General features: G+C 39.4%; 1 protein-coding gene across 1 annotated transcript in view; it reads left to right on the forward strand.

The window, feature by feature from the left end:
* Positions 1–1,871: 1,871 nt before the first annotated feature.
* The window catches only part of LOC136877750 (neuropeptide F receptor), a 367,240-nt gene continuing 354,445 nt past the window's right edge, over positions 1,872–14,666 (forward strand). Inside the window, exon 1 of the mRNA XM_067151957.2 lies at positions 1,872–2,239. Within this exon, the coding sequence (XP_067008058.2) occupies positions 1,872–2,239 (368 nt within the window). The remainder of the gene's footprint in view (positions 2,240–14,666) is intronic.

Consider the following 14,666-nt stretch of genomic DNA (forward strand, 5'->3'; position numbering starts at 1 on the left):
TAGTGAGCAAGTCAGATACATGCCTGGTGTTATAGGAATGAAACTTATCCGAGTATTAGAATTGATTCATTGAACTCCCCATTGTTTCTATTGACGTTCAAGCAATGCAAATTCTGGAATTATAGGCAATGAATGTCATCGTCATAGCGAAGTAACTGCCATAGTATTTCGCAAACTTTACAGTGATATAGAGTAAATTTCCCTAGTTGTTTACAGGGTTCATAATCGTTTGTAATTTTCATTGCTACATTGATATTGAAATTCTGCGTATCTCTTCTTCAATGTTCTTCAAATACATTCCAACATGGCCATCATACCTTATACTATTAATGAACTAATGTATGTTTCACTATTGGTGCATTATGATAAAAAATCTATTAAATAGATTGAAAGTAAGGATTCCGAAATAGAGATTTCAGAGAGTAGCTTAGTGTAAAAGAAAGATTCGTCTTAATGTTTCGGTGTAAAACTAAACGTGCAGATATGTGAGATTCTAAAACTTATAGAAAGGACATGCGATGTTTGAATATTCGTTATAAGAATAAATAAAGATAATCGACTCATTTTCATATTTAAGCGCAGGTTATCACGCAGTTAATAAATCATAAAACGCCCCTCTTAAAGGTATTCTCTCTTATTAACTAAGATACAGTGGCGGATCCAATGCACGTTTTAATGATAGGGAATTAATATTCATTTCAGGACGCAGAAAGTGGCTTTCTGAATGATTGAAATAAGAGAAGCATTCTTTTATAATTATTTATGCTTCGTTTGATGATATTTCTAGTTCTTGAGAACTTCAAGGTGAAGTTATAAAACTCGACAATATTTTACATACAGCAGCGTGTGATTACAAGTAAACGGAAGATACAGCTAAGGAATGTTTACGTCTAAACAAAATATACTGTAGTGTTTTTAAAGTTCTGGTTTAAGCTGTAAATCACGTGGTTCATTCATCTCGGATATATACATTTTGGTGCTTATGACGATATTTAGATGTAAATCTCCCAGAGGAGGTTTTGTAACACGAATGTTGGAATAATATGTGGTATAAGCTATCGAAATACCGTTTGTTTATAGCAAAACCAGTTCTGTGTTCTGCAATAGGTTTATTGTGATGGTCGTTTGAACAGGTGGTAGAAAGGAAGTAATTATTGCACTACTTGCAAGCACGTAAGGTTATTCTGTCATAAAAGTGTTATAAAAATTAATACTGCTACGGTAAAAGAACAAAACAGCTTCAAGATCGGTCAATGTGCTGCGTAAGTCATGTAAAGTAATATTCAAGTAACAATAATATTTTCCAACCAGGCAATTACGGTACTGAAAGATTGTGAACACGAACAACTGTATTTGTACCACAAAACAGATTGCTGTTAGTGTGCTAAGTTACCGTCTATATTTAATCCAGATGCTTTTTCTCCCTGCTAAAAGTGTTAAAGAACCGTGATTGAGGAGATGCCTTCTGAATAAGTGACATTAAAACAGCTTTCATTGCGCAGCAAATATTAGGAATTGTTTATAATGTGATGATTCCCATATTTTTGTGACCTTAGTTGGAGGTATGTGTGCTGCAGAACTAATTGAATGGCAGTGATAAATACATGTTATCCGTGAAATGAATATGACGTACAGCTGGTAACGAAACAGTACGGGGATTTTTGTATTGAAGTGCAAAGTATTACTACACGAGCCAGCTTTTGTGACGTAGAGTAGGTTTGTTCGCGGTAGTAGCGTCATTAAACTGTTGTTAAAGAAATACGCATAGGAATAGGGTTATCTTTAACGGTATTATGAGTGCAGTGAATGCCATTTACAACTGTATATATTGCTGGAAGAGTTAGCGAGGACGTGATGGAGGAGATGTTGCCATGAATGATTCTGCTTGTGATCGAGTCACGGAACTGTCGCTGGACCAGGTCCGCTCCTTCCTGATGGACCACCGCGAGTACAGCAACTCTTCAGCCCTCTTCAATTTCTCCCTTCACGAGGTACTCAGCATCCTCCAGGAACGCCAGGGGGAAGACAGCAATGTGAGCGAGCAGGCTGAGGTGGTACTCATTGCGGTCTACAGCGCACTCATCGTCACCGGTCTGGTCGCCAATCTGTTGGTCAGTTTCGTGGTCGCACGTCGGCAACAGATGCACACTGCACGTAACCTGTACATCGTCAACCTGACAGTGTCGGACATCACCCTTTGTCTTATCTGCATGCCCTTCACCCTCGTCACCATCCTCAGGTAAGAAACCTACATTATTTCTCATTATTCTCATTTGGAAGCGCATGAAACAGATTGCATCACAGAGATAAGGAGTCTGAACTAATTTAATAATCTACTTGCTGCCTGACCGACACAGTAAAAGCGTGCTTGTTTCTCTCTCAAGGACGTGAGTTCCATTTCCCGTGAGAAAGTCGGAAAATTTAGGAACGCCACTTCCATTTCTGAAGAGGCACGCAGCCTTGAGGTTCACTCAGCCTACACCAACATTGAGGCAATAATGAATAGGCATAGAAATGTTGTTGTCTGAGTCATCAGTCCATAGACTGGTTTGATGCAGCTCTCCATGCCACCCTATCATGTGCAAAAGTTTTCATTTCTACATAACTGTTGCATCTTATATCTGCTCTAGTCTGCTTGCCATATTCATACCTTGGTTTACCTCTACCGTTCTTACCGCCTACGCCTTCCTCGAAAACAAACTGAAAAAGTCTTGGTTGTCTTAAGATTGTCCTATCATTCAATCTCTTCTTCTCGTCAAATTTAGCCAACTCGATCTCCTCTCGCTAATTCGATCAGTATCTCTTCATTCGTAATTCGATCTATCCATCTCACCATCAGCATTGTTCTGAAACACCACATTTCAAAAGCTTCTATTCTCTTTCTGAATTAGTTATCGTCCATATTTCACTTCCATACAATGCCACGCTCCAGACGAAAGTCTTCAAGAACCTCTTTCTAATTCCTATATCAATGTTCAAAGTGTGCAAATTTCTTTTCTTAAGAAAGGTCTTCCTTGCTTACGCTAGTCTGCATTTTATGTCCTCCTTACTTCTGGCATCGTTAGTTATTTTACTACCCAAGTAACCATATTCATCTATTTCCTCCGAATGTAATATTACCTGCGTCACCTAACTTCGTTCGACTGAACTCCATTATTTTCGTTTTGGACTTACTTATTTTCATCTTGTACTTCATACTATTCAGCAATTTATCTAGATCTTCTGCAGTTTCAGGTAAAATAATATCATCGGCAAATCCCAGGGTTTTGATTTCCTCTCCTTGGATTGTGATTCCCTTTCAAAATTCCTCCTTATTTTTGGATTTCCTTCTATATATATTGAAAATGAGGGAGGTTGACAAACAGCAGTCTTGCCTCACTCCTTTCTGGATTGCTGCTTCTTTTTCAAAGCTCTCGATTCTTATCACTGCAGACTGAATGTATACAGACTGTGGATAATTTTTCGTTCTCGAATTTTGATCCCGATCAGCTTCAGAACCCCAAATAGCTTGGTCCAACGTTATCGAATCTCTTTTCTATATCTACAAGCGCCATGTACGTGGACTTGTTCTCCTTAATTCGATTCTCTATGATCAGACTTAAAGTCAGGATTGCTTCGTGTCTTTCGACATTTCTTCTGAAGTTATAGGCATAGGAATGCCCACTATATTATACTTAGTGCTAAGTTTACAGATAATAGAAGCCTGCAAGGGTCTTTATAACCTGTACAAAGATGACTTTGCTCCATCAGCTAACCCTACCCGTGAAACTGTCCCATCATTTATAACTTGACCTGACTACAGAAGAAAAGTATTGCATGCGTCACGCATTCCTTCATCACTTTCGTATTGACAAAGGCGAATATAAGCCAGTATGTGATCGATAGGGGCAACATACTTATTCGAGATGGTTTTTATACAATGTTTCCTTTGACAACCTTTCCCCTTCTCATATATTATATTGTCATATAACTTGATGTCCTCAAACTGAGAAAGTATTTCGTGAGATGCAATATACTGTACTTGAATGGAGGTAACCATTTCTTGCGAAGCTCTCTCTGATTGTAGTGCTTTCTAGTTTTTCTGTCTCACTTCTCATATCTCTGGCTTTCCTCTTCAGGCATTATTTGCCAATTTGTGGTGGAGTTATTGAGAAACGTACCAGCTCTCAGTGAAACACTTGTTGTTAACAAGGCGAAGTTTATCAAACGGGATATTTCGGAAAGAAGAGCAGAATAGTGCAAAATCATTTTTTTCCCCGTTAATAATATCCTAAATGTAATAGCCCGCCTGGTGGCCATGATCGTTAAGGCGCTGAAGTCTAAAAACGGTCTAACACCGAGGTTAGCCGGTTCGAGTCCCGTTGGTCGAAAAAATTTTCACCATCAGAATGTTGGCCGGCAGGGTAGGGGAGGTGGTGGTATACAATTTCTAATCACTAGATTGCGTGCCAAAAGCCTGGATTAAATTCCAAACCTCTCCGCAGTGCTCATATGGAGTGAGGGCATATGACGCTGTTGATGGTGATTCGTCCGTCGGATGGGGACGTTAAGCCTTGAGCAGACCCCTTGGTGCTATTCGACAGGAGTAGGCTATGTGCCGGCACCGGGTTTCACCCTCTCTCTACTATCATATATCACGTCATTCATTTCATCTCTCATTAACTCCTCTGATGAGGTTGGCGTCAGGAAGGGCATCCGGTCATAAAAAAACCGCCACGACAAATTCATCTCACCTCATACCCGACCCCGTAGGGAAACGGGACAAGGGTTGGACAAACAAACAAATATCCTAAATGTAATAAAGAGAATATTTAAAGTCAATCTATAATGAAAAATAATATTAGTTCATAATTATTTTACTATGGTAAAAGGAGGCAAATTTATGTTGGAATGAGCTTTTAATCGAATTTTTACGTAAGCCGATCGTGGGCCATTTAATTCATGACCTACGAACATTTTGTATAATGTCACGGTGAAAACATATCTTTAAATATAGTTTTTTGTCGAGATGTCTAAGCTTGTAGCTTATTCAATGTTTTGTAGATTGTAGAATTCCATCTTCTGTGGTGTAGTGGTTAGTGTGATTAGCTGCCACCCCCGGAGGCCCGGGTTTGATTCCCGGCTCTGCCACGAAATTTGAAAAGTTGTACGAGGCTGGCACGGGGTCCACTCAGCCTCGGGAGGTCAACTGAGTAGAGGTGGGTACGATTCCCACCTCAGCCATCCTGGTAGTGGTTTTCCGTGGTTTCCCACTTCTCCTCCAGGCAAATGACGGGACGGTACCTAACTTAAGGCCACGACCGCTTCCTTCCATCTTCCTTGTCTATCCTCTCCAATCTTCCCATCCCCCCGCAAGGCCCCTGTTCAGCATAGCAGGTGAGGCAGCCTCAGCGAGGTACTGGCCATCCTCCCCAGTTGTATCCCCCGACCCAGAGTCTGAAGCTGCAGGACACTGCCCTTGAGGCGGTAGAGGTGGGATCCCTCGCTGAGTCCGAGGGAAAAACCAACCCTGGAGAGTAAGCAGATTAAGAAAGAAAGAATTCCATCTTAGTTTACTTTATTATCTGTAAAACATCCCTTCAATCGCTATAGATTTTAAGAGACATAGGGCGTAGGAAATGTATCTCATGGGAGCCTGCCGATGCGCCGAAAGCTAACGGCACACACTCGTCAAATTTCTTCTTCTTCTTTTCTTATACTTCTCTTAGAAGTTTGACAATCATCACAGCTATCTGGGCTTCAGATGTTGCAGCCAAATCATTAGTGCTACAGTTACATCACGTTTTAAAGTTGTCCAGCTAGAATTTACTTCCTCTACCCCCTGTTCGTCTGCCTTGTATTTCTCCTTGATATTTCAACTGTCCTAGTTGATACTCCTCACTTGTATTAAGTGACCTATATATTTCAGTTTCTTGATCTTCAGTTTATTCAGAATTTCATTTCTCTTCCCCATTCTTCTGAAAATTTCCTAATTTGCGACCCGAGCTATCTAGCTCATCCGAAAATCCCTCCTCTACGTCCACAGTTTAAAGGCTTCCAATTTCTTCCTTGTGTTCTTTTCCAGCGTCCATATTTCCGTTTCGTAGAATAGTGTTGTCCTATACGTAGCGCCTCAAATTATTATATTAAGACTGAGGCCCGTGCTGAAGAAGAGGTTTCTCATTTCTTGCGAAACATCCTTGTTTTTTTCTCCTCAGTACAATCGTACTTCTTATTAACATTCAAATTTAAAGATCCTAAAATGCCACAACATAAGCCAGGGTCAAGTCCACTACCTCGGCTGTATATGGGCCATGACTAGCTGAGGTCGAATTCAATCAAAATTGAACCTGTCCTAAAATTGAATCTGCCAGACTGAATGGCTCAGACGGTTGAGACGCTGGCCTTCTGATACCAACTTAGCAAGTTCGATCCTGGCTCAGTCCGTTGGTCAGTAGAGGTACTGGCACGAAAAAACTCCTGAGGGGCAAAATTCTAGCACCTCGGCGTCTGCGAAAACCGTCCAAAGTAGCTAGTGGGACGTAAAAACATTATTATTATTATTATTATTATTATTATTATTATTATTAAATTGAATTTATTGAAGTTCAGATTTTGGGTGGACTGTTTTTAAGGGAAGATGATCGTATGTGTAAATGAGGCATGACAGTTCATAGGCAACATCAATAACTTCTCACCAAAGAGGCGTTAAAAACTGTATATATTTTATTAAAGGAAATGATAATATGATGTAACTTGTATGCCGAAGTTTGTACGAACCATTCATGCGTGCAGACATGGTTTTTAGTAAAAATATTTTGAGATAGTATATTATATTTGGAGAGGCTGCCTGGCTGAGGCTGTAAGGGCGTGCTCGGTTCACCCGGAAGGACGTGGGTTCGATTCCCCGTCAGGAAGTCGTAACATTTAAGAATCGAGATTTCCACTTCTAGAGGTGCACATGGCCCTGAGGTTCACTCAGCCTACAACAAAAATGAGTACCAGGTTAATTTCAGGAGGCAAAGGCGGCTGGGTGTAGAGCAAACCACTCTACCCCACCAAGTGCCGAGATTACGGATAGTAGAAGCCTTTACCTTCCACCCCTCCAAGGGCCTTCATGGCCTGTACGGAGATGCTTCTTTAAAATGTTATATTTGGAGATCTGTTATGCTTACTATTCATATTCATGGACTCTCTTTAAGGAGGAATGATACTGAAAATCCATAGCTTACTATATGGAACATTATTTCCACAATTTATTTAATGTCTATGGCTGGAGGGGTAAATTTTAGAGAACATGAAAATGAATTCCTTAATATACCACGATAGTATTGTATCACTCCTTGCGTTAAATACGTGCTTGACTTTTATAATATCCTCTGTAGTACAAAATATGTCCTAGAATGCTTCGGAATTGTTGGAGATCACGCAGAGGTCTAGAGACTAGTAATATAAATCTATATAAATAAAATTGTTTCTGTTTGTCTGTTTGTCTGTCTGTTTGTCTGTTCCACCATCACGTCGAAACGGCTGGATAGATCTCAACCAAACTTCATATTTAGAGTATACTGACCCCGGGGAAGGTTTCGATATGCATATCATTTTAAAATCTTTGAAAAGACGGGGGTTTTATAGGAAAAACGGTTTTCCTCCATTTTCTCTTATACTATTATAGGCAAAATATCGAATTTGTCGTATAAGGACGAGACAAAGCTCAATTTAATCCTCTTGACGCAAAGAACAAAACTCGGTAAGCCCTACGGGCCCGAAAACCATGTTTTAAGGCCCTAAAACCAACCGTTACGGAGATATTGGCACCACACTACCCCTGCTCTAGGAATCGGATAAAGAAATGAACTGCCGTAACCATGGCAACGTCAGCTCCAGGATTCTAGAGCTGTGAGATTATGCATGTACGTTTGGGCATAGCTGTCAACCAAAATAGGTACAAATAAGACTTAATATCTGGGAAAAAAATATACTGTTGTGTAAGGCACTCATAGGACTCCTTTGGGCGGGGATGGAAAGGGGGTGAAGAACGAGTGTAAAAATCTATATAAATAAAATTGTTTCTGTTTGTCTGTCTGTTTGTCTGTTCCACTATCACGTCGAAACGGCTGGATAGATCTCAACCAAACTTCATATTTAGGGTATACTCATCCCGGAGAAGGTTTTGATATGCATATCATTTTAAAATCCTTGAATAGACAGGGGGTTTATAGGAAAACCAGAATGGTTTTTCCACCATCACGTCGAAACGGCTGGATAGATCTCAACCAAACTTCATATTTAGAGGATACTCATCGCGGGGAAGTTTTCCATATGCATATCATTTTAAAATATTTGAATATATGGGGGGTTTATAGGAAAATCAGAATGGTTTTTCCACCATCACGTCGAAACGGCTGGATGGATCTCAACCAAACATTGTATTTAGAGTATACTAATCCCGGGGAAGGTTTAGATATGCATATCATTTTAAAATCCTTGAATAGACGGGGGGTTTATAGGAAAACCAGAGTGGTTTTCCCACCATCACGTCGAAACGGCTGGATAGATCTCAGCCAAACTTCATATTTAGAGTATACTCATCCCAGGAAAGGTTCCGATATGCATATAATTTTAAAATCTTTGAATAGACGGGGTGTTTATAGGAAAACCACAGTGGTTTTCCTCTATTTTCTCTTATACTATTGATTTTCTGTAAACTTCGTTTACCGTACGTGAAACGTCTCTTCATTATAAACAACTTTCGTTATGTTCATAATTTACCTTACTCTTCACATGACGGAGAAATTTACAATTTTCTGCTGGTATCATGCTCTGCATTTAGTGACCGACAGACCGACAACGAACCTACAGGTTACCATGGCAACGTCTCTGACTGCATGCCAGTAGGGAAGTAACGTATTGCCATTTTCCTCATCATGCTTTTAAATTCGTGGTTGTTCCTTGGGTAGATGGCAAGAGAGGCATCAATCGGCTCATCTGCGGGATATTGGCGGAATATCGTTGGAGGTTATAACCGCCCTCGAATAGATTAAGTAATAACACCATTAGTCATCTTCATATTTGTTTACCTAAGAATCACTGAACCTAAATTTCTCCTCTGTTAGCGCTTTATTATATCCATAACTCACGGCATTTATTTATTTGTCGTTATCCGGCTGTCCTCAGTTATAATCCATTTTCTATTAGTTTCAACATTCTTAACTGTATTATTTTCTTCCTTAATTACGCCGTATGTACGTGAATGCTAGAAACTACTGGATGCATTTCCACCAAGATTCGTATTTAGAATACACCTGTCCTTGATAGGTTTCAGGGCAAATATTGTTTCTAAATCCCTGAACTAACTGGGGGTTTATACGAAACCGCAACAGTGATTTTGCACTTCCAAAAAATATACACAACAAAAGTTTATGGAAGTCTACCTACCTTGGTAGAAATTAATGTCTAAACCTTTTTTTCTCATGTGCATCATTTCGATACGAGGATCAATAAGGGAGATATCATTAAAGGACCGTTTTTCTGTACAAGTCCCATCGGACTTAACTCACGAGCGGGTGCGTGTAAAGCGTATTCCTTACAACTTGAAAACTACTGAAGACATTCGAAACAAAATTTATATTTAGCATCCACCTGTCCAAAGGTAGGTTTTAAACGTAAATAACATTTCATGTTCCGGAATGGACTGGCGGTTTATAAGGAACCGAAATGGTGATTTTACTCTTCCACAATATATACAGAACAAGACCAACCTGACTGGAAATCGACCAAACCTGATGGAATTCCACCTCTAAACCTTTTTTTTCATGTGCATTTTTTCGTCAGGAGGATTAATAAGGGAGATATCATGAATGGTCACTTTTGCAGGTTAAGTCCAGCGGACATAGCCCAAAAGGTGTTTTACATGGAGCAGATTCCTTATCTATATAAATCAAATCGTAACGACTGTGTACCTCTACAGTGACTATTTTGGCGAAATTTTCGTACAGCTTTCCGTTTAAGGGGTAATAATAACAATCTCCATAATTTTTGATTTCCTGAAAGTCCTAATTTTTACCCGCCTCGCCCAAAATCCACATTGTGGCATAATCTGCCAGAAGAATAAGAAGATAATTGAAATTTGACAAAATTATACGTTTTAGCCTGTAACGAATGAAAAATCCTATATCATTAAATTTTTCATTTTTTATCCCCGAAGAATATCGAAATATGCAGGCAATTTTAATGATGGTGCAGACCTTCGGAAATTCCTATCACGTAACGGATTGCACAATCTCCGTTCAATTTGGAATGATCTACAACCTTGGTCTTATGACTTTATGCCGTATCTGTATCCCTTTTACGTTTGATTTTTCTCTATTAATCGATGTTAAGTCAATTTGGAATTTTCACATGCATTATTCATACTTTCAATTACTTATATGAAATACAGAATCATCAAACTCTTCACGAAAATTGGCCCACTCAGTAGCCATATGTGAGCCAAATGCTACGTATGTAGCTGTCACATTATTATCCGAAAAGTAATGTAATGTGAGATGATCTTACAAAACCTTTACCCTGTTCCACGTTTCTAAATCTGACCCAAGAATAGATGACATATCATTGGACCAGCCATTTAGGCCACTAAATCCGGCGTGTCTTATGGTATAATCCTTTGTCGATATGACGTACGTTTAGTAGCAGTTAATCTGTAAATGAAGGTCTTCAATATTGTAAACACGCATATACTTTCGTATGTCGATCTATATATATTCACTGATGTCGATTTAGCGATCGAGAAAGGGTCGGTCTGCTATTGTAATCAGTACTCCCCACACCGACTTTGACTGGCAGTAGGAAAGGGTTCCTTCTCCAACTCCTGTGTAACTGTCATTAGTAAGGAAGGCCTACAATTGTAATGAATAGTTCCCTTCTCGATTTGACTTGCAGAAGGTAAGTGAGCATGCAGTTTTGTTTAAAACTCCCCTACCCGATTGTGTTTGGCAGTAGGCAAGGGTGCCCGCCATTATAAAGAAATGTACTCATCTAAAATGTGACTGGCATTAGGCATAGTGGCCTGCTATTTTGATGGAAACTCATCAACTTGGTGTGACTGGCAGTACGCTGGCTGGCAGTAGGAAAAGGGGCCTGTCATTATAATGATAACTCCACAACTCAATTTCGAGTGATAGTAGGGTAATTGCCTGCCATTATAATAAAAACTGTAATCTGTCTGGAGGTAGGAAAGGGGGGCTGCCATTTTAACGAAAACTCCCCAAATCGATTCTGTCCGCGTTGTAGGCAATGGGGCCTGCAATTATAATGTAAACTTCCCAACTCGATTGTGAATGGCAGTAGGCAAGTGAGCCTGCCGTTATATCACAAATCCGTAACAAACACTTTACATTGGAAACGTACGGGGACCTCCCCATGCTCTTTCTCGGATAACGCTAAGAGACATGCAATTTTAAAACTATCTTATTTACTGCATGTACACTATTTACTTCGATATTCGAATACAATGTAGAATACCGTAGCGAAGCACGGGTACATTCGCTAGTATTCAATATACTCTGATATTATGAGGCGTCTCAATTTATAAAAGGCATCTACGACTCTCGGTCGTTCTATGGATCATGCGTCTCCATTCATCTGTATTACGAATAGCTTATTTCAGTTTCAGTTCATGTAAACAATTCCAAATAAGAATTTGATGGTGTAGGATCACTTCTTTAAATTAACTTGTTAACGAGCATTCTAATTAAGCCTATCTTTTGACAGGAATATTTAAGAGAATTAGAAGAAAATATTTTTAACAAGCTTGCTTGAATGCACTCGCTCTTCAAGGTTTGTTATAACTTTTCTCCATTTTGTTACTTGGTCTTCCCAATAATTTTACAGCTCTGAATATTAAACTTGAGCCTCCTTTCAGATAGCACTGTTGTGATTATATCTGCGAAAATGAAGTACAAGGCATCAAGGATGAAAGATTCTTATTTTATAGGAAATGTAACTGAGAGAATACCATGTCTTGTATGATAATAGCTCAGTAGAGACAAGTGTACAAATTTTGCACACTTTACAAATTTTCACTGGATAGGAGTATTTAAGTAATGACCTTTAGGATTGCAAAGTAAGTATTTATGAGTCGATTCCTAATGCAATAAACAGATCTTATGAACGCATTTAAGAACTGCTTGTTATTACCGAAGAAGGAATTTCCCCTAAAAATAGTCATTTACGGCAAACAATACTGACTTCGTTCGGGAGAAACACTTTAACTCTAGGAGACGCCACGGTGGGGCTTCTTTTTTTCCGTGCCGTAAATCTATTGACAAGAGCCTGACGTATTTAGGCACGTTCAAATGCCACTGGACTTTCTTCGAGAAATTCTAGTTGTTTATACTGCACAGTTTTCTGGTATGGTAATTTAACACGCTTTAAACCTAATATTCACATGAGCTCTATCATTGTTCTAACGAGCTAAATAAAACATTTAATATAGGCACCTACCAGAAGGTAGAAGGATTGGAATACTCCGATGTTGGTAATATTAGGTACGATTATTCGTTTATAATTTAACAAGTGTGTTTAAAATGTATCTCTGATGTGTAGTCTATACAGCCCTAACACGAATATATGCAGTATATTTACATTTCGTGTTCAGTTTTTGTAAGTGCAAATATAGTTAAATATTGAGGGAGTTGGCCGTGCGGTTAGGTTTACGCAGCTGTGAGCTTGCATTCGGGAGATAGTGGGTTCGAACAGTCCTAAATATGGTTTTCCGTGGTTTCTAATTTTTACACCAGGCAAAATGCTGGGGCTGTAATTTAATTAATGCCCACGGCCATTACATTCCCAATCCTAGCCCTTTTCCATCCTTCCCTCGCCGAAACCTTTGATGTGTTAGTGCGGTGTTAAACAAGTAGCAATATATAAAATAAAAATAAATAATATAATAACTTAGACCCTGTCTGGCATAAAAGTTACACCCTTCAAAAACTTAGAGCACGCAAAAGTTAGTAAGTGATGGAATTTTATTTTATTTATTTATTTATTTATTTAATCTGATCCTGGACACCATAAGTCACCGGACTGTAACTTTCAAAAATCGTAGCTCACGTATCTGACGGAATAAGTTGACAAGCTTGGTTATGAGATGTTATCAGTCATGATAGAATAGGTTGTAGTGTTGTCAGAACAGAGCAGCTGTTGTCTTGCGCAGTGTGAGACACAAAATATCAAGCGGGAGACAATGTATTTTACGGGCGCACACCGGGCTGCTTTATTGGAGGCTTATTTTGAGTGCAAAAGTTATGAGAGATGTGTGTAAAAATGGAGACGTCGATTTCCTGATGAACCCTTACTAGGTAAATCTTCTTCATATGACCTTGAAAGCAGGTTTCGTGACACGGGCTCTGTGAATGAACGGCGTGAGAGACCTAAATTAATTACTGACACTTTCCTTCGCGATTTTCGCGGAAATTTGTAAGACGTTTGTCACAAGAACTTGAAGCATCAATTGGGTCCACATATAAAGTGCTGAAAGTGGCAAAGCTACGCTCGTATCGAGTCAGGGCCGTCCAGGATTTGAAGCCGCTTGATTTAGAGGAACGTCGCCATTACTTCGAATGGTTCCGGATCTTCGCATGAAAGGTAGCCATTCCGAACAATATTTTTATCACAGATGAAGTATGGTTCCAACTCAGTGGCTACATTAACTCTCAAAACACTAGAATTTGGGCAACCGAAAATACGCATCTTACATGGAGTACTGCGTCATTTAAAAAATAAAAAATCGGCGTTTGGTGCAGAATATCGTACAAAAGGATCATTGGACCTCTGTTTTTAACACAACGGATGATGGTGCCGTATACAGGGACATTCTGCAACAATTCTAGGCTTTATTGGAAGAGGATGAGCGCTATTGCAGGTTCCAGCAAGGTGGTGCCACTTGTCATACTGCTAACGTGATCTTGGCAATGTTGCAAGATTTTTCGGTGGTCGAGTAATTTCAAGAAATTTGTGACCTCCTCGTTCGCCAGATTTGAACTCTCCAGACTTTTTCTGTTGAGTTATTTAAAAGGAAGAGTTTACAGAGATAATCCGCATTCCTCACATGAACTCAAAGAAGCAATTTCTAAATGTATTGTAGAAATAACACCAGCAACTTTGTGAACAGTGTCGAAAAACATGTGTAAGCGTGTAAGTTTGTGCCTCCAAGAAAATGATGGTCACTTTCCACATCTCTTGTGAATTGGAACTGTGGGAACGATTTGTGCGGGAAACGAGTTAGTGTTATTTATTATTCTCAACACTTACAGAATACTTCCAACGGAGTTTAAAACAAAAATGTTTTCCCTCACTTGAAGGTGCAGTATGTGGGAGTATATTGTGAAATCGCTAGATTTAGTTGTGTACTAAAACTTCAGAAAAAAATCAGGTATCTTGAGTCCGGAGACTACGAGCACTCTGTATATGCAAACGAATAGAATATCGTATGATGGTGGGAGCACATACGTCCTAAGAGGGAGTTTCAGTCATTCTTTATGTGCTTTACATGAGCAGTCTTCGTAGATATGACATGCACGTTACGTGATAGCTGTGATCTAGGACAGATTGTCATGCACAGAAGATGAATGAGATTTTGGTACTAACTATTAAAAGGTTCAAGAGACGTCCGATAAGCGGGCTGC

Source organism: Anabrus simplex, chromosome 7 (assembly GCF_040414725.1).
Source record: "Anabrus simplex isolate iqAnaSimp1 chromosome 7, ASM4041472v1, whole genome shotgun sequence".
Taxonomy (NCBI): Eukaryota; Metazoa; Arthropoda; class Insecta; order Orthoptera; family Tettigoniidae; genus Anabrus; species Anabrus simplex.